This window comes from Pectinophora gossypiella, chromosome 22 (assembly GCF_024362695.1).
Source record: "Pectinophora gossypiella chromosome 22, ilPecGoss1.1, whole genome shotgun sequence".
NCBI classification, from domain to species: domain Eukaryota; kingdom Metazoa; phylum Arthropoda; class Insecta; order Lepidoptera; family Gelechiidae; genus Pectinophora; species Pectinophora gossypiella.
In genome coordinates, this window is record NC_065425.1 from 8,501,709 (window position 1) to 8,525,782 (window position 24,074).

The window sequence follows — 24,074 nt, forward strand, 5'->3', positions numbered from 1 at the left end:
ATGATATTGGGTTGGTTTTGAAGAAATCAGAAATCAAAATCATTTATTCAACATAATTATCATGGATAAACTTGTTGAAGGTCAATGTAACATTTTTGAATTTACGTCATTTCGCAAGGTGTTATGGCTGAGGAGAAGAAATGACAAGAAACTGCAACAGCAACACATCTTTTAAATCAATGAGGGTACATTACAAGTTATTTAATAACTAGAGGAACACATTCAATACCAGAATTTTTTATCATTTAGGTTATTATAATAAGCTTTTTTACATAAAGTAAGCTTCACGTGAGCTTTAAATTTATTCTCTGACAAATGATACCATCAGTAAAGCAAGCTCCGTCGACCCATCTGAGCAGTGTATTTTTCTCTTCATTACTTTTAAAGATACGGTGAGCATTTTTTAGGCCGTTAGTAATAGTAACTTTGATAGAATACTAGTATTAAGATAGAAGGCGCCAATTCGCTACATTAGACTTCTGCTACGCAAATAAAAATATAAGTTTATAAACGAAAACCCTATTACGAAAAAATCACGCTCTAAATCGTGATAATCCGGAATTGGGTTTTAATTTTTACCCGACTTCGGCGAAGCAAACAGGAGGGTTACGTGTTTGACTGCTATGTAGGTACATACGACTTCCGTGGTCCAGTCATTGAGCGTTAGGTTCACGATCCGGAGGTCCCGGGTTCGAATCCCGGTGGGGACATATCACAAAAATCACTTTGTGATCTCTAATTTGGTTAGGACATCACCTGATTGTCCAAAAAAGTGAGATGGCACGTTAAGCCGTTGGTCTCGAAGTCGTTACATGAGTCATGTCACGGGCCTTTGGCGGCTCAATAGTAACCCTGACATCAGGGTTGATGAGGTTGGTAATCCACCACACAACCCAAACGATAGAAGAATGTATGTATGAATGGTGATGTTTAGAAGATAGGTGTGGTCGTATGCCGTGGTGATGCAGTCTCTGGTCTATAAGCCAAGTATGTTTACTCTCCCTGTCCATCAGAGACATAGGCGTCATACACAAAACAACATAATTATGTGCAATCAAGACGATGCTTAGCTTCTCTTGTCTAACGTCCATTTGTTATAATTTCCATAACTGACATTATAAATATAGGATGTTAGTGACAACGTAACGACAACTTTGTGGGATGGTTCAAGATAATGACAAAAAAAAACACACTTGATATCAACTCAGAATCATGTATTATTCTGAGTTAACTGTAACCCTAACTGTTTATATAACTCGTGTCATGATATTATTATACAGGGTGTTAGTGACATCGTAACGAATACTAAGGGGGATGATTCAGTCCACGATTCTGTGTTAATATCAAGTGGAATTTTCCGTCGCACAAGTATAGAATTGAAAATAATTTAAAAAACACAAAAAAGAACATGATTTTGGCGACGGAAAATTCCCACTTGATATTAACACAGAATCGTGGTCTGAATCATCCCCCTCAGTATTCGTTACGATGTCACTAACACCCTGTATAATAATATCATGACACGAGTTATATAAACAGTTAGGTATAAACTTGTCACAGAATGACATAACAGGTTATTTATTTATTTGACTCAGCCAACTAAGGCCATAAAATATAAAATATATACTCGTACCTTAACCTAAGAATGTATAGAATATTGGTGCTTATTCCTGTATGCATTATTTAAGTTTATTTCAAGTTATACCTGTCATTTTCTTACCCGCTGAAAAAGAAAGGGACGGGTAAATGCTTCATAATATTTTATAATCATCATCTCCTTAACATTATCCTGTTCTTCACTGGATCCGCCCACCTATCCTGAAGATTTGAAAGGTCCGGTTTTTTACAGAAGCGACTGCCTGTCTGATCTTCCAACCCGCGAAGGGAAAGCCAGCCCAACACAGGTTAGGTCACACAGCTCCAAAAATGCATTTTTCGGGAATGTGGGTTTCCTCACAATCTTTTCCTTCACCGCTGAGCACGTGATAATCATTTATGATCCAAACATGAATTCGAAAACAAATTCCACAATCATTGGTTCAGGCCTGTGCTGGATTCGAACCTGCGACCTCAAAGTGAGAGGCAAGCGTTCTATCAACTGGGCTAAGGTTCATAACATTTTATAATACAGAAGGATAATTATTTCTCACTTGGAAACTATAGTGGCGCCCAATTGGTTGCGTAACCGTTGAGGGGTCCTTAACCATAGAATAAGGAATGATACTACGTATAGAACGGCAACTCTCCGCTCCCCGCGCTGAGCTAGGTTTACCTCATCCCCCTTCGAACGCAGTTTAGACTTGACCGCTCCCCGCGCTGAGCTAGGTTTACCTCATCCCCCTTCGAACGCAGTTTAGACTTGACCGCTCCCCGCGCTGAGCTAGGTTTACCTCATCCCCCTTCGAACGCAGTTTAGACTTGACCGCTCCCCGCGCTGAGCTAGGTTTACCTCATCCCCCTTCGAACGCAGTTTAGACTTGACCGCTCCCCGCGCTGAGCTAGGTTTACCTCATCCCCCTTCGAACGCAGTTTAGACTTGACCGCTCCCCGCGCTGAGCTAGGTTTACCTCATCCCCCTTCGAACGCAGTTTAGACTTGACCGCTCCCCGCGCTGAGCTAGGTTTACCTCATCCCCCTTCGAACGCAGTTTAGACTTGAACAGATGCGCGTGTACGATAATGTCAATGTGTAGTGTCTGTGTAAAACGAGGTTGTTTGTATGAAGTGTCCGGGGAGTGCCTTAAACTCGTAACGCCGAGATTGTCAGACATAATACTTAAAGAATGGGGTTTGGATTTTAAATGGACATTTGGTCTTACGACTTTAAACCATGTATTTATATGGTATATATATTTAAAAAGGATATTTTAATTATCTTCACTCCTTTTAATTTTTCTTTTTACAAAAAAAAAAAAAAAATTCACCTTTCTTTTCATACCATAAACAACCAAATTCCCATTCATTACTTCCATAGTATTCTTTTTTACTTTCTATCAATCTTACGTTCCATTCTACTCACTTTCCTACATTTATTACATCATAATATACTTAGCTGAGTAATTTAATTATTATGTACATTAGTAGAACAAAATACAATAAGTATATTAGAAAATAAAAATAACCATCTACAATTATTACTAAACCGATGATCTTATATAGAAAATTAACAATTTCTGATAATTATTATACTTTTTCAGTTATAAAACCAGCACGTTTTTTTTAAATTTCAATCAGTATTTCCATTTTTTCGTTGTTTATTTTGTTAAAAGTCTGATATAACAAATTCGTTACATTCGACGTGCGTTCGTAGGTGGTTTAAAAATGTATGTTGGGTTAACCTAAATAAATGTTATTGGATAAAATTAGATCAGGCCACAGACCATACGACATAATAGACGCCGCGATAAATAAAGTTTTTTTTAATTGTAGCATACCATAAGAGCCCTAAGGTGAAAGGTTGTGCAGATTGTGCATCCAGCAATTATCTTGTCAGCAACCAACAACACCAGGGGGGTTAACAAAACACTTATTGTTGTGTATCCGAATTATAAATGTGTTGCCTTTCGGTCACTCAGTAGTTAATTAATCCCTTTGTATTTATGAGGATAAACATAAAAACACAGTCGGGATCTTTTGAGCAGCAAATGGTGAAAGCGAGATAGACAAACACGGAGTGACCGAAAGGTAAACACATTTATAGTTCGGATACACAACAATTAAAAGCGATTTAGATGAATTGCTTATTAGTGCTTTTTTAACCCCCCTGCCGGGTCTGCATGACAACCGCGCCGCGCGCGGCGCGAATTATATTGAGCGCTTCGACCAATAAACGAATGCTATCTAAGTAGCTGGACGTCAAACGGCTATTGGTCGAAGGCCTCGATATAATTCGCGCCGCGCGCAGCGCTGTTACCATGCAGAGCCTACTGGTATTGTAGTTAATATGTTGGTTGCACAACCATTCACCTTAGGGCGCTTAGATTAATTGCTTTCGTATCTCACACGGGAACATCTTTAGGCGGAGCTATACCAAACCTTGTTATTTTTTGCGTCTACTCCTTTTATCTAAGACACCTCTAAGCCAATCTACTTGACTCGGTTGCCAAGTAAACATCACCGAGGATGCTTCATCAGCTTGATTGATAGATTGAGATTATGTCACGAGTATTTTTAACATTTTATCTACTTAGCCCTGAGTGGAATCAATTTACCACTGAGGGTTAGAATTACAGTGGAGTAAAAATATTGGATTTATTTTATTACATGGTGTGGAGCCGTGGTAACCCTGTTGGTGGAACCCTTGGCTTTCACTTTGAGGTCGTCTCTTCTATTTGTTTTCAAATTCATGTTTGGATCATAAGAATAATTACGTGCTCAGCGGTGAAGGAAAACATCGTTCGCAAACCCACATTCCCGAGAAATGCATTTTCGGACGCATGTGACCTAACCTGTATTAGGCTGGCTTTCCTTTCGCGGGTTGGAAGGTCAGACAGGCAGTCGCTTCTGTAAAAAAACCGGACCTGCCAATCTTCTGGTTAGGTAAGCGGACCCTGTGAAAAACGGGTTAATGTTAGGGAGATGATGATGTTGAGCCGTGGTAGCCCGGTTGGTCGGAGGTTCGAAACCCTGCCCCGGCCTAAATCAATGCCGAATCTGTTTCCAAACTCATCTTTGGATCATACATGATCACGTGCTCAGCGGTGCAGGAAAACTTCACGCGGAAACCCATATACCCAGGGAAATTCGTTTCGGAGGTACGTGACCTAACCTGTACAGTGCTGGTGAATGACAGCTGTTCCACCAGGGTTTGACACCAGTGTTGATGAGGTTGCTCAACGACCACACAACTCACACGATAGAAGAAGACCAGATCATAAAAAGTCCATTAGGTTGGACACTCCATTTCACTTAGGCTTTTTTTATACAGTAAAGAAAAAAATCGCTTTTAAAACTCAGTGAACTTAAAATATATCATTTTTCACGTTCCATTTTACACAAAAGAGTTACTTTTTACCCACAAAAGAAGATAGATTCACGTCATGATAATGACGTCAGTTTTAGGCCGTGGTTACTAAGCGTGCGCGGGCGCGGAAGCGTGGGATATTGGCACTTACTTCTGCATAACATAACTCACTGCTGGGCACATGCCTCCCCTCAACTGACCGGTGAAGTTATGGAGAACACTCCACTGCGCTGCTCCACTGCGGGTTGGTGGAGCTGTTTTACGGCTAATAGCCAGGTCCAACGGCGTAACGGAAATATCTTTCTTTTTCGGACAATCAGGTGGTTCAAGCCTGCAAAGTCCTTACCAAACAAAGGACAGTCTCACAAAGTAATTTTGACAATGTCCCCATCGGGAATCAAACTCGGTCCTCCACATAGTGAGCCTAACGCTCTGACCACTAGACCACGGAGGCTCTTTTTCTGCAGCACCCGATAAATGCAGAAGTAACTTTAACTGTTTTTTTTAATGTGACTTATTGTAGATTTGCCGCAAATTGCATTAACGACTTGGCCGGACAAATGGGGATGACAATTTGGATGACAATTGGCACATAGCTCAAAAATAGACCTACGGTACTTTTCAGATATGAGTTTTCTTAAAAGTTTTCTAAGAATTGGATCCCCGCGCTCGCGCCCGCTTGTCGTTTAGGGTAGGCTGTTAGAGTAGGCTTTCCTACATTAAAAGTCATCAGTACTTAATGCCTTCGAGTGTGTTTGACGTCTCAAAGGATTTCTGAAGATGTATCATTTTGCACAAGTCATTTGAGATTTTTTCAGCTTTTTTCTTTATGCAACGTATCGGGGGTCTTTAAGGGGAACATTTTTCAACTCTGTTGAAAGCTAATGTTTACAAATTGTGGGTATTCCAAATGTAGATAATGAATCCAATCTTGCTATCCCATTTTATTTCCATTCTACGAGTAATGCACATTCAGATACATTTAATAAAAGTGCAAAAAAATGTAGTACCTAACTAATGTAAAAAAAAATTTTTTTTTTTTCTTGGTTTAAACTACAATCAGTCCTCTAGACTATAAGCAGTTTCGTTAAGTGGATAGATGACGTGTCAGGAGCCACAACCAGTGTCACAGCCTCCCACTTTATACGACTTATACGACGAAAAAAAAAATAACAAAGATATATATATATTTTTTTTGACGTGACTTATTGTAGATTTGCCGCAGATGGCATTAACTACTTGGCCGGACAAATGGGGAGCGCTGAAGGCTCTCACCCGGTACAACGTTTAAGACAACAGGCCTGAGGGTGCCCAGTTGGGCGCAAAAGATATATTGCTGGAGACTTTCAGAGTCTAAAAACTCGGTGAGGTGAGGGTACATCATCTTGCGATGAATGTACCTCTGACTACCCCAATGAAGAACTATCCAGGCTACGTTCTTCAATAACAATATAAATGGCGCTGTCCAGATTTTCCTTCATTAACCTTCTAATTTCATGGAAAAGAGACATATGCATCTTCTATCTTTGTTTCTGGATATAAATGATAATCCTTTTTATTACACAGGCACAATTACATCTTCCACCTATTGTTATTCTCATCAGAATAAAGAGAAACAATATAGGCAGCAACAATTCTGTACATAATAGGATCCAATTATTAAGCAACAATTTTTTTTATTATTGAAAATTAAAAGGATTACTGATTAAATACAATGTTAATAAAATATATAACATTGTCAAATTAAAAACCTACAGTACAATACGTCAAAATACACTCACATACATATAAATATAAAAATCATATCAGGCGTCAAAAGCAACAATTATTTTTATATATCTTATTTATTTATTTATTTATTCTTTTATTTATTTATTTATTTATTTTTTCTTTCTGCCATAACATTGTATTTTGGAATAATTATGTACCTGAGTAATGAGAAAATAGGTAATTATCACGTTTAAACTGAACAACGCCATCTATATTGTTTTTGGTGACCGTAGCCTGGAAAGTCCTTTATTAGGTAATATGGGACTTTTCAGGCTACGTCCAACAATACAGATACAACAACAACAAACAATATAACAACAACAACAAACAACAATACAAATGAACAACATCAACAGAACAATGAGAACAATATAGATGGCGTATATTACCTAAGCTGAGCTTATGCTATGTATGTTCCGCGATCATCCCGCCATCTTGCAATAGTCACAGATTAGGTAATAGTAAGTATTTTTTTATTTACTCTACATTTTTTTAATACCTAATTATGTACCCGAACAACGACATAACAGGTAATTCAATTCAAAACAATTTATTTCGGATAATACATCCATAATTTGTTAGTAACGATGCACTTACTTACTAGGTTAGTTAACAATCAAATTAAATATTAAAGTGTTAGTGACAATGTAACTTAATTCTATGTTAGTAGTACAACACCTATATATAACACCCTATCATTATTTATCATAGGCACCAGAATCAGGCATTATTAGTGCCTTCATCCAGTGCCTAACCATAGGGCAGTCAACCCTATACGTAATGCTATTCAGGAGGACGCTGCCGCTGCCCCTTACCCGCCGCACCAGTGAGGCTATTCGCTTTCTCACGATGGCATCGAAGCCATCTGTCCGTGCCTCGGCAAACATACCCGATGCACTGCAGTAGCGTGGCAACCCCAGCATCACCCTGAACGCATTATTGTATTGGACACGCAGTGCCCTGTATGCCTTCCGCGTATAGTTGGTCCACAGGCTGCAAGTGTAAAATGACACACACACATGTGATGTGTGTAATTACCACGTTAAAAGTATGAAGCGTTCTTGTATGTACATGTTTTATGTCGTGTGCAATAGTGATGCAAATTCACAGTTTTATTTAAAAATATCAATCAGTCAATCAATAATTCTTTATTGCACAAATATATAAACTTAGCACATATACAGATGAATAAAATAAGCACAGTAAGCGATCTTATTGCTCAACAGCAATTTCCGCCAGGCACCTTTGGGTGAAAAAGTTAAGAAAGAGAAATACAAAAAAAAAGTATTAAAAACATACTAAAAAATAAACATTATAATCCTCATATAATGTAAAATAAATAAATCATTTTCCATAAATAAGGAAAAATGAATTAAAAGTGAAAATCATGTCAAAATAATACAAATTAAAATAATAAGTACGGTCACGAGCATTAATATGTATACATTTTGGTACCATGTCACATTAACTTTTTTGACAAATTGAACTATAAGTCTCACTAAATGTCAAATATGTTAGTGCGACAGAGTCCTAAAGTGGGTACATTATATTGCTCATGACTGTACTTATATTTTACGCCACTTAGTACACGTACTTAATACTTACAGAACATTCGGGTGTGAAACAGAGTAATCAAGGATTTTGGTGTGGTTTTTGGTTGCCACTAATGCAATACCCGTGTCACGGAAGTATAGTATAAATAGCATAGAATAAAGAATTGAACGTAATATTACGAACCCGACACCCCATACAATCGCCTCTGTGGTACAGTGGTTGAGCGTTGGGCACTCGATCCGGAGGTCCCGGGTTCGAATCCTGGTGGGGACATATCACAAAAATCACTTTGTGATCCCTAGTTTGGTTAGGACATTACAGGCTGATCCCCTGATTGTTCAAAAAGTAAGATGATCCGTGCTTCGGAAGGCACGTTAAGCCGTTGGTCCCAGTTACTACTTACTGATGTAAGTAAGTAAACGTTACATGAACCATGTCAGGGGTATATGGCGGCTCAATAATAACCCTGACACCAGGGTTGATGAGGTTGGTAATTCACCTCACAACCCACTCGATATGAAGAAGAAGATTGTATACTTTTTCAGTGGAAAATTCCACTTGATATTAACTCAGAATAATGAGCTCAATCATCTCTCTCAATATTCGTAAAGATGTCATTAACACCCCGTGCAAATACATGCAGGTAGCCATACAAGTAGGTATGGGTGTTAGTGACACAGTAACGAATTTTGAGGGAAATGATCCAGACCATGATTCCGAGTTGATAACGAGTGTAATTTCCTGTCGGAAAATTCATGAAATTTTTTGTATTTTTTAAAATTATTTTCAGTTCCATACTTTTGCGGCGGAAAATTCCACTTGATATTAACTCAGAGTCATGGCCTGAATCATCCCTCAAAGTTTTCGTTACGATGTCACTATATGTATTGTTTTTGGGTAAGGCAGCCTAGAACGTCCTTTATTTTTACCTGGAATTAAAATAGTTGAAAGAAATCGAGGGTTTGTTGGAGAAAATCACACCCAAAATCACACCAGATTATCACTTAAGTGGTTTTCAATACAAAGCAACGATATATCGTAGGTATGTTGCCGTCTGTTTCAAATCAAACGATTCACCAATGCAAACATACGGGCACATGGGATCAGCAAACATCTGTCATTACTCAAATATTGGCACAGCCGGCACTCGAACTTCGGACCTTTGGCATGTTGGCACAGTCCGTGTACATGATGTCTAATTGTTGAGGCTTTTTTGAAGTTACTTATTGCAGATTTGCCGCAAATTGCATTAACTACTTTGCCGGAAAATTTTTGAGGCAAATACGGATACATCATCATCATCACTAATTTAAGAGCCACGCTTTTGTCGGTGTAGCATTCTCCATGCTACTTCTAGGAAAAAATAGAGCAGTGGTTTCCCTCTTGCCTTCTTGTTCACATCATACCCGTACCCGTGTGATGTCGGATACATTATACCCGTAATTAATATAAGGAATAGTAAACCCGAAAGAATCGGCGATAACCTTATTCGGAAAACGCGTGGCTTACATCGTAAAGTCGCTCGGGCTCTAAACTACTTCCAACTTTGTAATCTTCTTATCGTGTGGGTTGTGAGGTGGAATACTACCGTCATCAACCCTAGTGTCAGGGTTATGATTGAGCCGCCAAAAGCCCCTGACATGGCTCGTGTAACGATTACTCACTTACATCAGTAAGTAGTAACCGGGACCAACGGCTTAACGTGCCTTCCGAAGCACGGGTCATCTTACTTTCGGACAATCAGGTGATCAGCCTGTAATGCCCTAACCAAACTGGGGATCACAAAGTGATTTTTGTGATATCTCTATATTTTTTTGTAGTTTGATTGATGTCCCACTGCTGGGAAAAGGTCTAATTTGTTGTAGGTCTATTTTTTTTATAATGTTTCTGAATAAATACTTAGTCTAACTATTACCCCATAGAGAAATCATGTAAATCTTTGTTGCAGACAAGTAAAGAACTTATCTGGAGGACAACAACGTCGAGTGTCACTCGCCGCTGCTCTGCTGCATGATCCTGAACTGCTGATCTTGGATGAGCCCACAGTCGGGGTTGATCCCGTCTTGAGGCAGAGGTAACCTTGCACTTACATCAATATTCCTTTTATCACAATCAATGAGCATCAATGAGTTAGAAATTTATCTCAAGTGCACTTTTCACTAACACAGTTCGACCATTATAGATGGCGATACGGCGACCACCTATCACGTTGGTCTAACACAAAGCTCGGTGAGGTGTGACTACTTAGTTCATCTTGCGATGGGTGAATCTCTGATTACCCCAATTGGGATATAATCGAGACAATAGTCGTGTAGGAACAACTGTACTTAAGATCATCCTCAGCCGTACGACGCCCACTGCTGGGCATAGGCCTCCCTCAAGGATCTCCACGACGATCGGTCCTGCGCTGCCCGCATCCAGCGGATACCCGCGACCTTCACCAGATCGTCGGTCCACCTTGTAGCGGGCCTACCCACTGAGCGTCGTCCGACACGTGGTCGCCATTCGAGAACCCTTCCTCCCCAGCGGCCATCGGTTCTCCTCGCTATGTGTCCTGCCCACTGTCACTTCAGCTTTGGAATTCTCCGAGCTATGTCGGTGACTTTAGTTCTCCTGCGGATCTCCTCAGAGCATAGCTCTCTCCATACGTACTTATGATAATTGTTAATAACTCTTTGATGCAAGTCCGGTACCAGGTTTTGAGCTGGTGGTCATCTTTTGAGAAGCAAGCTGTTGAACCACATGACCACAGTGACTTCTTTATTAATTTATCCTTTACTATTTCCAGCATCTGGGACCACCTGGTGGAGATCACGAAGGGCGGTCGTACCACTGTCATCATTACCACCCACTACATTGATGAGACCAAGCAGGCTAACATTGTAAGTAAACCTTTTTTTCTCTCGAATTAGATTAATCCTTATTATTTTTTTGGAATAAAAATTAGGTAAAGGCGCAGACGAACAGTGAGCGTCAGAATGGCCGGTCAATTGGCGTCATAATAGCTCGTCAATCGGCGTCATAATGGCTGGTCAATCGGCGCCATAATGGCTGGTCAATCGGCGTCATAATGGCCGGTCAATCGGCGTCATAATGGCCGGTCAATCGACGTCATAATAGAAGGTCAATCGGTGTCATAATGGAAGGTCAATCGGCGTCATAATGGAAGGTCAATCGGTGTCATAATGGAAGGTCAATCGGCGTCATAATGGAAGGTCAATCGGTGTCATAATGGAAGGTCAATCGGTGTCATAATGGAAGGTCAATCGGTGTCATAATGGAAGGTCAATCGGCGTCATAATGGAAGGTCAATCGGTGTCATAATGGAAGGTCAATCGGCGTCATAATGGAAGGTCAATCGGCGTCATAATGGAAGGTCAATCGGCGTCATAATGGAAGGTCAATCGGTGTCATAATGGAAGGTCAATCGGCGTCATAATGGAAGGTCAATCGGCGTCATAATGGAAGGTCAATCGGTGTCATAATGGAAGGTCAATCGGCGTCATAATGGAAGGTCAATCGGCGTCATAATGGCCGGTCAATCGACGTCATAATAGAAGGTCAATCGGTGTCATAATGGCCGGTCAATCGGCGTCATAATGGCCGGTCAATCGACGTCATAATAGAAGGTCAATCGGTGTCATAATGGAAGGTCAATCGGCGTCATAATGGAAGGTCAATCGGTGTCATAATGGAAGGTCAATCGGCGTCATAATGGAAGGTCAATCGGTGTCATAATGGAAGGTCAATCGGTGTCATAATGGAAGGTCAATCGGCGTCATAATGGAAGGTCAATCGGTGTCCTAATGGAAGGTCAATCGGCGTCAAACCAATAGATATGAACGCTCAATACATTGTCATACGTTTGTTTTTCCCGCAGCCGCGCCGCTTGACGCGCCGCGCGTCCTTAGTAAACTCACATAACTCACAAGCACTGTGGTTACCAAGCCAGCGGAAGGATGACAGTTCATTAGCATTCGTTCCGTGTCACGCAAACAAGCACGTTAAACTGTCGTATCCCGGTATTGACATATGCCACTAGTTAACCCGAGTCAGACTATACCGTACCAACGAAACGGACTCGAACGAATTTTCTGATGCTGATGTTTCTTATTATCTCTGTCACTGTCGATTATAAAACTCGTTTCTACTTGGCTAAGGCCCCTGGTGTAATTATACCACTGTTTATAAGTATAACGCCGCGGATTATTTTATCAAGAAAAAGATGATTTTGTACATTTATTTCACACGAATGAACCTTATCGTGTCACTCGGTATAACTCGACTATAACAAACTTCTTCTTATCGTGTGGATTGTAAGGTGAATACCAGCCTAAACAACCCTGGTGTCAGGGTTATTATTGAGCCGCCAAAGGCCCCTGACATGACTCATGTAACGACTACTTACTTACCCCTTACTAAGTAGTAACCGGGACCAACGGCTTAACGTGCTTTCCGAAGCACGGTTCGTATTACTTTTTGGACAATCAGGTGATCAGCCTGTAATGTCCTAACCAAACTAGGGATCAAAAAGTGATTTTTTGTGATATGTCCCCACCGGGATTCGAACCCGGGGCTTCCGGATCGTTAGCCCAACGCTCAACCACTGGGCCATGAAGGCCGATTAAGCCGATATGACAAACTGAAGCCTAGTGAAAGGTTTTGTACGTACTAGCTTTTGGCCTGTGACTTTGGCTGCGGTTTGGACTTTGGTAATCACGATTGCCGACCTCATCAACCGGTGTCAGGGTTACTATTTGCCAATCCAACTACATGGCTCATGTAACTAATACATACTTACTTAAGTAAATACCAGCCGAGACCAACTATTTACTTACTACTTGCGGACAATCACGTGATTCAAGCCTGAAAAGTCCTTACTAAACAAAGGACAGTCTCATAAAGTGATTTCGACAATGTCCCCACCGGGAATCGAAACCAAACCTCCAAACCATTTTATAAAAAAAAATATATTTTCCTAGCAAATGTCGGAAGGGACGGAATAACGTTAGGCAATTTATAACAATGAATATTCATAAATAAACATAGACATCTTTTTTTCGTTTATTTAGAAAATAACAATAATGAAAACATAGAAAGTTAAGTGGAGCGCAATAATTACTTTTTACCCGACTGCGGCGAAGCAAAAAGGAGGGTTATGTGTTTGACTGCGCTATGTATGTATGTATGCACGTCTGTTACCTAACTCCGTTGCGTAGGTTTAAAGATTTAAGCGTACATAGGGATATAATAATAAAATCCATGTTACCAACATTGGTCGAGCAGGCGCCATAGTCCCTCATAGCCCCAGTATCCGGTCCATTAACCCCCAACCCAATAGCCCAGTTCCCTTTGTTCCCATAATCTGCAATAGTCCTACACGAAGCGGGGACTGTCTTTGGGTGCACTCCTATAGTGTACCTATACATACAGGGATAATCGCCGGTTGGTGTCACGTCACATTTAGCTTAAATTGTCTTTAGAGGCCTCTACGTGTTGGCTTCGGCCCCACGCACGCCTTCCAAAAGTCCGGGACTCCATAGTCCCGAGATATGGAAATGACAAACATAATAATAATAAAAAGTTTATTTCGGACTTATAAAAAAAACATCCATATTTGTTAGTGACATTACAAACTTAAATCTAGTATTAGTAACAAATAAGTAATCGAGGCCGGTTGGACCCCCGATGGCGGCAGACTATATTCATTTGACTCCGTGCAGTCGTGTCCATCAGGCCAGCAACCGTGAGCGCCACCGGTCCGCCATTTTTTTTTTGACGTGACTTATTGTAGATTTGCCGCAGATGACATTAACTAATTGACCGGAACCGGTCCGCCAGCGCGAGAGAAAAAGCACACAGAAACACAGAGCAGAGCATAGGGACAGAAAAAACGACTTTGTTTTATACTATGTAGTGAAGTTAAAAAATTCTTAAATAAAAATTGTTTAGAACAAGTATAATTAAGTAGAAAAAGTTATTAAGTGGGTATTGGGAATTTATCGAAAGAATCAATGTACCTTACTAATAAACGGGAAAAAATGTTAAGGAATCTTTGTTATTAAAATTTCGATTTATAAATCTGTACTTTGAAAATAATTATTTGAAGTAAAGGTTTATTTAATTAAGTAAGTAATTCAAGTAAGGGCGGGTAGATCACCCGATTGTCCGAAAGTAAGATGACTCGGGCTTTTTTACGTCTAAGTACAGTCATGAGCAATTTTTCGATATAATGTACCCCCTATAGGACTCTGTCGCACTAACATATTTGACATTTAGTGAGACTTTCAGTTCAATTTGTCAAAAACTTAATGTGACATGGTACCAAAGTGTAAACATATTAATGCTCGTGACCGTACATAGATTCTACAAGAAGCATGTCATGCGATGCCTTGGTCATACCTTGGCGGCTCAACACAAGGGTTGCTGACGCTCGTCATCCACACAACCCACACGATTGAAGACGAGTGACTGACACTAAATTCATTTTTTTTTCCACAGATCGGCCTGATGCGAGGTGGCCGGTTCTTAGCCGAGGAGTCTCCAACCGAGCTGATCAACCGCTACCAGGCAGAGAGCTTGGAAGATGTCTTCCTGAAGCTGTCGGTACTTCAGAACATGGGCAAACGGCGGCGCTCCAGCATCCTCGCCGATCTGATGGAGAAGGTGGAACTACCTTCTGTGGTGAGTATCTCTTCTATACAAGAGTTGTACATGGGTACATATTTATTTTATCCTTTTATTTTATCAATCCACCTATTTGCGCTCTATTCTGCAGTCTATTCATGCATATTACCCCCTCCGGTTAATTGAGGGGAGGCCTGTGCCCAGCAGTGGGACGTATATAGGCAGTTTATGTTTATGTATCCTATGCAGAAGGTTGCCTGGAAGAGATCGCTTTCAGCGATAAGGCCGCTTTTGCCCACTTTATGATGAGCCTCACGGTGACAAGGGATCAGCGTATCGCCCGTAACAATTGTCCATTGTGTTAGAAAGGACACAATTCCTCTGTCGGATTTTACGACATGCCCGAGAAGGCAAGTGAACGTCTGTTGGAAAAATGAAGAATATACTAGCTATAGATTCTTACTAATAAAATAAGTGGTGAGTGGTTTTAATACTGCCCTTCTGGGGCGGGACGAGGCATGCATATTTGTGATATTTCTAAACTTTTCCATAACCTCAATAAGAAATCACACAAGTTTAAGTTTTCATTACCACGCCACGACGGGAGAAACCTCCACTTACAGTGCAGCCTGGGCCGTACACGTCTTCTATGTTTTAATTCGCTCCCGGTTCTTCCTTAGCTTTACAACAATTGATGATGATGATGATGTTGTGATCCAGCCGATTTCGGCTACGGCGACTGCTTCAACTCCGACGTTCATGTGCTCGCATGTTGCTTATATAGCCAATCTTACAACAATTACCAGAACCTTAAACCTTCTTCAAAGAACCATCCTCTGATCCTGTCCTTTTTCCCAGGATCCAACAGCCATAGACATCGCAGACGCAGAAATCGGCGAAATATCCGGGGAGTTTGGGGACAACGTTTCCATGAGCAGCAAGGGTCGAGTGGTGGTAACTCCTGAACTCAAGGCCCCTGTGGAAGCCCTGCCCCCCGAAGAGGAGCCCCCAGAAGGATGCCTCGAAAGGATCAAGCCGATGAAATGGCACCACATGAAAGCGCTGATCTGGAAAAACTTCTTCAGTCTTTTTAGGAATTTCAGGTGAGTTTTTTGTATTTTAACATTACATAAGCTCACGAAGGTGCAGGTCGTGTCGTATCGGGAGGTGAAGGTTTTGGCGGGAAGAAGAGAGGAATGGCGGTTACTCCACCGACAAGAGCTCTTTTAAATAGAGAGAGAGATAAGCTCACGACTATATCCCAATGGGCTGCTCCATCTCAGGGGTGCATCCATGGTCACACTGCAACGAGCTTTCTGTTAAACGAACGTAATACATACATACTGATGTAAAATTTTTTTTGACGTGACTTATTGTAGTTTTGCCGCAGCTGGCATTAACTACTTGGTCGGACAAATGGGGAGCGTTGAAGGCTAAGATTAAGACAACAGGCCTGAGGGTGCCCAGTTGGGCACGAACCTCGGCTCAGGGCGTCGTCTGAGAGGAAAAAATATTTGAAAGAATTAATCGACCCTAGTGGGTCAAAGCGTCGAAAAGCGTCGACAACGCCGGCGAGGTCGTTATCGGGGTTCTGAAATGTATGTTGTCGCGAGCTGATTGGCCGCCTCTAATCGGGTCGTCGGGATCGTATATTATGTCCTTCGTGCGCCGATACTTATTAGTACCGTTCCTAAGCGGGATCTATTCGGAAGCCGCTACTACTAGGAGATTTGAGTGGTGCGGGGCAGAATCGAAAAAAGTATTGAAGCTAATTCAGCCATTGGGCAATGATTGGCAAACCTAGGTCTAATGTAACAAAAACTATCTATATTTAGTATAATTACCTAACATGATGTCATTACCGAAGCGTAACTAATATAATTATGCATTTGACGCCTCACTAGTAATTCCACTAGAATATGCTAATTAGTATTGCAAATAGTTTACAATGTGCTAATAAGCAAACAGAGGTCGTAATAATAAGAGGAAAACACTTTGGAGTCTGTCCGTTATCATTTAACAATTATTTTAACCTGAACCATTTTACACAAAACAATAATCATCCTATAATATCCTAGCAAAACTAGGGATCATAGAATAAAAAAAAAACAGGTACTTATGCTCAATCCTATGACAACTGGCCATTGCTAGCCCTTTGATGACGTAAGTGTTACCATTAAATCTATATCTCCAAGATTCCAAGGACATAGATTTTATTATTGAAAATTAAGTGAATTACTGACTAATGTATTTAACGTTCGTCCTGATTAAAATTCATAAAAAAGATAAATAGAAGAAAGAAAATGTTCTTCATTAGTTTTAGATCTGTCTTTATTTAGTCATCTATTTAAGAGTAAGAATTTCGTAATTTATCTTGAACCTAGTACAAGACCCAATTTCATTATTACTACTAGCATCACTATAGTTTTAGATTATTTAAAGGGTTATTCATATAAATTAAGTTAACTTGTAATAGGGTGTGAAGTAACAATAGGTAGTTATCCTAAATTAGCCCGTTGTGTCCTTTGAAATTCATCTGAAAAGGGTAGAGATGCCTAGATATATAACCAGTAAAGTAGCTTTACGACTTGCATGACACATTTAAATACTTTTTTTTACCGTGATAACAAATATGGTTATTACTAATGTCATCACATTTAGATTAATCGTCATTAAGATTTTTAATGTTCTCAAGAACGTTAGATTACATTCAGGGAGCATTATTTTTTTTTAATCTGTCTATCGACCCACCAGGGTCGATTTAATCTTTCAAATATTATCCTCTCAGACGACGCCCTGAGACGAGGATCGCGCCCAACTGGGTCCACTCAGGCCTGTTGTCTTAAATTTTGTAACGGGTCAGAGCCTTCAGCGTTCCCCATTTGTCAAGTATTATTTTTACATAATATAGGCTCGCGTTTGACCACAATCTCACCTGATGGTAAGTGACGATGTGGGGTAGGGTGGATTACGCTTACCTACCAAATGCCTATTCACTGTACCCTTGAAGATTCCCAGATTATAACGAGTTAATGTCAATTTACGAATATGTAAATAATATAAATGTTTTTTTTTTTTTACTAATTCGGTTTATGTCCAACCGTGTAACCCACCATACAGCCGTACATATTATGGAGAATATCGGTCCTCACTATAAGCTATATACCTTAAACTGAAAGCCACGTAAGAGACCTTTGTTAAAAATCACATTCAGATGTCATTTTTGTTGACCAAACCTCTCAATAGACAAGCTAGTTTTGATCTAAGTAAAAATTTGTGCTGACAATTTTTACGCGGATTAAAATTAATTGTATGAAATCGAGGTTTCGTTGAAGAAAATCATTACGAAATGTGATTTTTCAAACAGGCGCGTACGTGGTTTTCATTATAAGACGACGATAATGTACCTATATGTGTGTCGTAGGTTTTACCTAAATAAACTTTTTTTGATTTTTTTACGATATATAAAGAAAGAAAGAAACATTTATTACTTCTGGACACCACAGACACAGACAGATAGGTACATTACATTCAACACAGGACAGAAACCACACGGAAATCAATACACAGAAAAAAAAGAAAACCATATGGATTTCAACCCATTAGTTTCCAAGTTGACTCACTGCATCAATCCGGTACAGTTGCACCCAAAACCACCCAAGTAACTATAATTATAATTTGGAAGATCTAATTTGCGGAAAACTAAATTAATAAGGTTACTGGGGTTAATCCCAACAGATGGCAATGCTATTCAAATGGAGGAAGCAATAATTTTGAAGAAACGATTCTGAATGTCCCTTCAAGGTCGCATGGCTTTGGCGACTGTCTCATTGTTGGCTTCAAGCGGCAAGCTGGGGTTGACCTGTGCCCAGAAGTATGACATACTAGGCTATCATCATCATCTCGTATCACGTATAGAACGGCAACTCTCCGCTCACCACTAGCATCTGAGCTAGGTTTACCTCACCCTCCCTCGGTCTTACTTTAGTCTTCAATCGTATGGAGTCAGACGTCACACACACAGATGCGTGTACGATAACGTCAATGTGTAGTGTCTGTGTAAAACGAGGTGTCTATGAAGTGTTCATCTACAGGTTTAAGCGATTCAAATTGTTATTGTTCTTATAATGTTGATAAAAGAAATTGCACATTGATAAAATGTGTCTTTTTGATAAAAGAATCTTAGCGTTGCCATTTGTCCGGCCAAGTAGTTAAATGCTATATGCGATGCAGTGTTGTCAAACAAAATGGAGTCACAGCGAAAAGGCTTTACCCCGTGTGGCACCTCCCTAATTGGGCTTTTCTCTTCTGGATGGAAAGTCAGTTTTTATCGCTTCTAAAAAAAATATTGGACCTGTGAATAATTCCAGGTCAGGCAAGAAGACCCTGGGGAAATGATGAAAAACTTTACCGCTTAATCGCTTGAAGTTCGGCAGCTTCCTTAAACCATTTGTTTAAAATCTAATTACTTTGCGGCGAGAAATTAAGTTGTCCTAAGTAACGTCCTTTTAAAATTGATTTACGGTCGTTTATAATCGTGACATCTGGCTTGGATACGATTTTGGAATTGATGGTTTATTTATAGAATTCGTCAACTTTCTTGACACGTTCACTTTGTAACTAAAAATTAGATATCGACCTCTCACGTGCAATGTTAGTTTTAAACACATTGGAATTTACATACATAGATACACTAAGAAAAAAAAAACAATCTCAAAACCCTTCCAGTCGGATTTTCCCATTTTCCCTAGTGCACCACATATGAGCCATGCACGTATGAGTTTCAAATGTATTGCCCCTTATGTGGTTCATACACAGAGAACGTGTTAAGAAACTTGACGAATTCTATAAATAAATAGCTAAAAAGTACCTTATAATTCTTAGAATTTAATTTCTTTGGTCGATAGCAAATCTTTAAGTTCTTTAACTGGGATACCATGACAGCACAACAGTCACACTACCAATATAAGAAACATGAGGTGTGAAATAAAATACTAGGTACTTGTACAAAAAAAAAATGTCTGTGCTATGGCGTCCAACATATTTTTTTCCCCTTTTGACAACATGTTGCAAGGATTTTCGGAGGTATGTGACCTGTATTGGGCTAGTTTTCCCTTCGCGGGTTGGAACTTGGAAGGCCAGACAGGCAGTTGATTCTGTAAAAAACCGGACCTGTCAAAACTTCAGGTTAGGTAAGCGGACCCTGTGAAAAACGGGATAATGCTGCGGGAGATGATGATGATGACAACATGTTCAAGACCGAAAGTCCTCTTGAAATCCAAACCCGATTGTCTATTGTGTCTGGAAATATGAGCGTTAGAATGTTAAACCAACTTTTCTGTTCTTCCACAGTCTTCTAGCCTTCATCCTGGGTCTGCCGATCTCGCAGATGATATTCTTCTGTCTCGCCATCGGCCACTACCCGGTGGGGCTTCCCATAGCAGTGGTCAACTACGAGCTGGGACCCAACAACACCATGGGACCCTGCCACTATACAGACCGTTGCCCTCAAGACCCGCAGACTTATGATTGGAATCTGACAATGTTCAGCTGTCAGTATCTGGACTTCCTGTCGAAGAGACAGGCGAATTTGGTGAGTGTCTTCTTTATTATATGTGTGTTAGAGTATGAGTACGGTACTCTGATCCCAAGGTAACAGGGACCTTTGTGGAGGACGCATAGCGTCAGTTAAATGATGACTCACTGTCACAGATTACTTTTATTGGACGTTCTCTGTACGGAGTTCAAGACAAGAATGGTACAACTTCGTCTGGTTGTTTTCACTTGGCCCGCGACGAGGGGACACCCTCAGGGCAATGCCCCCTTGGTGTGACTCCGTATGCCCGATGTCAGTCCAGGTGGTGACGCCGGCAAGTCAGCCCACCAGGGCAGGTGAGACCCTGTTGAGGGAGGCCTGGTGAGCGACTCCAGCCAGGCGGAACAGGTGGTACAATTCGTGCGGCTCGCCGTCTCATAAGGATTGTCCCCACTACCGTACCTCGCACGCGTGTCGTAAACAAGTGCAGGTGTTGTTTGTTTGCTAGCCGCACGTCTGCCGTCCGCCTGTCTGTCTGTGTCTGTGGTGTCCAGAAGTAATAAATGTTTCTTTCTTTCTTTCTTTTCTTTCTTTCTTTGTTGTTTATAGTTAACATGATTTTCAATATTTCGCTGTTGCGTTATCATGTATTTTTTATAATATAGCTTGCTTGTCGAACGACATGCACCAATGAGTTATTAAATCTAAAGTGCAGTTTTCACTAACATAGTTGTCTCGACCATTATAGACGGCGATACGGCTCACCACCTATCACGTTGGTCTAACAGAAAGCTCGGTGAAGTTTCAGTACTTAGTGCGTCTTGCAATGGATGTACGATAAGCTAAGCTGCAAAAGTTCAATCAGTTTCTTGCAAAGTAATAAATTAACTGGTTGCATTTACAAAAGGGAGGAGCCTTTTGTAATAGACCAAAAACACCTACAAAAACATAAATGTACTAATATAAACAAATACGAATTCCATGAATGTGTGTTGTGTATGTATGTATGAATGTATATCCGAGATCCATTATTATTATTTAATCCACTACGGACCATCAAATGAACCGATTGAGAGCAAATGTATTTTAATAATCATCATTTTGTTATCCCAGTGGCGTAGATGTTCCAATATGCGCTTAATATGAATTATTCAGTCGGCCTACATTGCCATATATCACTGAAATATTAATTAGGCTTTCAGCACATTTGTGTTTAATGAAATTAATTGTGAAATAATTATATTAGGTAAGTGTTTTCATTGGTCCGTATGAAGAATCCATAATTAATATTTTGTTGTTAGTATAGGTACTTAAACTTGTTTCCTTAAATTAACCCCAATTTCGATAATAGTCGTGCCCGACGACCCGATTACTCTAGCCATAGAGGCGGCCAATCAGCTCGCGACACCAAACACTTCAAGACCCCGATACCGACCCCGCCGGCGTGGTCGACGTTTTTCCTCAATCAGCGCTTATCACTATCGACCCACTAGGGTCGATTAATTCTTTCAAATATTTTTCATCTCAGACGACGCCCTGAGCCGAGGTTCGCGCCCAACTGGGCACCCTCAGGCCTGTTGTCTTAAACGTTGTACCGGGTGAGAGCCATCAGCGCTCCCCATTTGTCCGGCCAAGTAGTTAATGGCATCTGCGCCAAATCTACAATAAGTCACGTCAAAAAAATATATAGTTCTGAGCTTATGTTACATACATAAACACATTCACGCCTATTTATCACCGGGGTAAGCGCAGAGACAGAATTCCTTTTGCTTCGATCCTGACCCCTTCGATTCTGACTCACTTTCTTGTCCTTAGAAAAGGTTCAGTACTATCTACTCTGAACCGGCGTGCATGTATGAAACGATTGATGAATGCGGAGATTGCTTGTGTTATGATACTTAATTTAATATTTTTCATTTATTGATTAGGATATACGCTATAAGGTCCATTCATATCTCACTAAGACACCATCAGTTTTTCGGCCCGGTTTTTTTGCAGAAGCAACTACCTGTCTGACCTTCCAACGCGCGAAGGGAAAACCAGTCCAATACGGGTTAGGTCATCATTACTAATTTAAGAGACACGCTCTTATCGGTGTAGCATTCTCCATTCGTGTCTAACAAAGACCAATTTCTGCACCTCCTTATAGTCTTATAACGTCGTGTCTACGACGTTCGCCTTCTCTTTAATCTGTTCCATGTAAGCTCTTCTTGGTCTTCCCCTTCCTCTCTTTTCTTTTTTTTTGGGTTAGGTCATATACCTCCGAAAATGCATTTCTCGTGAATGTGGCTTTCTTCACGATGTTTTCCTTCACCGCGACGAACAAGATTGTTAAATAAATAAATACAAAGAGTTTTCGGACATGATCCATAGAGGTTACTAAAAAAAATAAAAATAAATAAATAAGATCACGCCTATTTCCAGATAGGGTAGGCAGAGACCATTAGATCTACGATTGGGTGTGAAACCCCAACGGCCTTGCAATAGAAAATCCATTCTTATTTCAATATTATTAGGAATGATTAAACCTGGTTGAAGCCGATAATAAGGAGATAATTTAAAAAATCCGTGAAGAAACCAACAAATCACCAAAAAATCAGATCTGTCAATGTCAGTCAGTTTTAGGTTATTCCGAACTTAAACTAGGGTGAGAGTTGGTTTAGCGATAGTATGAGACGTTACACCAAGGTATAACGGTTAACGGTTTAACGGTTTTAAGGTGTATGCTTACTCTGAGCTTTTAAAATAATTTGTTTACAATGTTGTTACTAACTTTAGCATTATTTACTAACTACATAATTTTAAATTTATTACTAATCCTTTAATATCTATTTTAAGTTTTTTTTTTGTATTAAAATTACGCCGCGCTGTCTACCTACTGAATATGTATATTTATGTCATTGTTTTAAGACGAAATTTGTAGCTAACCCTATCACAGGCTTCGGTCTTTTTGGGTTGCTACTGTAACACTGCATTAAAAACAATTTATCGCGTTGACACGCTCTTTTGGGTCTGTTTTGGATAGTGGTGTAAATTAGCTATAAGAACTTGTAATAATAATAAATAATAAATAAATAATAATAAATAAGTTATTCCGAGTTTATTTGTAGACTTTGCTTATTCTTAGGTTATGATCGGTACTTATAATAAAAAGTTACACTAGGTTTATTTGTAAGGCCGTAAAATACTATTTAAGTAGGTTACTTTTGGCAAGAAACAATAATGAGTTAGGGCTGCCAAAAACAAAAGAAGTGATAAATATTGCCACGATTAAGTTTATTACGTTTGCAGAAAGCTTGGAATGTTTTATTATGGTACGAAGGCCATTGCACACACAAAGTATTGCGAGCGTTCAGTGCTTTTTTGACGTGACTTATAGTTAGTTTGGCTAAGATGGCATTAATATAATAATATAATATAATAATATCTTTATATGTACTGTATAAGCCTTAAATATATGACAATATTTGTTAACATTTATTAGTATACGTACATATAGTTACAGGGTGTAACATAATTATTATGAGTCAGCTGGTATTCCTAAAAGTTTTAAAACTGAGCAAAGGATACCAGCTACCATCCAAAAGTTGCATTAATTATTTGCTGGGGAGCACTGACGGTTCTC

The 24,074-nt window shown here is 39.9% G+C and overlaps 1 protein-coding gene, 1 long non-coding RNA gene and 1 other non-coding gene across 10 annotated transcripts in view; 2 read left to right on the forward strand and 1 right to left on the reverse strand.

Annotated features, from left to right (window-relative positions):
* Window positions 1-24,074, forward strand: part of LOC126377263 (ABC transporter G family member 20) — a 122,007-nt gene that overhangs the window by 57,152 nt on the left and 40,781 nt on the right. Inside the window, exons 5-9 of the mRNA XM_050024986.1 lie at window positions 10,235-10,360; window positions 11,075-11,168; window positions 14,788-14,970; window positions 15,772-16,016; window positions 20,266-20,506. Coding sequence (XP_049880943.1) covers window positions 10,235-10,360; window positions 11,075-11,168; window positions 14,788-14,970; window positions 15,772-16,016; window positions 20,266-20,506 — 889 coding nt within the window. The remainder of the gene's footprint in view (window positions 1-10,234; window positions 10,361-11,074; window positions 11,169-14,787; window positions 14,971-15,771; window positions 16,017-20,265; window positions 20,507-24,074) is intronic.
* LOC126377278 (uncharacterized) lies at window positions 11,339-12,089 on the forward strand. Of its 8 annotated transcripts, none has more exons than XR_007567818.1 (4): window positions 11,339-11,616; window positions 11,663-11,800; window positions 11,847-11,938; window positions 12,008-12,081. It is a non-coding gene; the product is annotated as an uncharacterized LOC126377278 (long non-coding RNA). The 8 variants fall into 8 exon arrangements; XR_007567816.1 differs by having other exon boundaries at window positions 11,340-11,386; window positions 11,433-11,616; window positions 11,916-12,050; XR_007567819.1 differs by lacking the exon at window positions 11,847-11,938 and having other exon boundaries at window positions 12,031-12,089.
* On the reverse strand, window positions 12,836-12,907 carry Trnav-aac (transfer RNA valine (anticodon AAC)). The gene has a single exon. It is a non-coding gene; the product is annotated as a tRNA-Val (tRNA).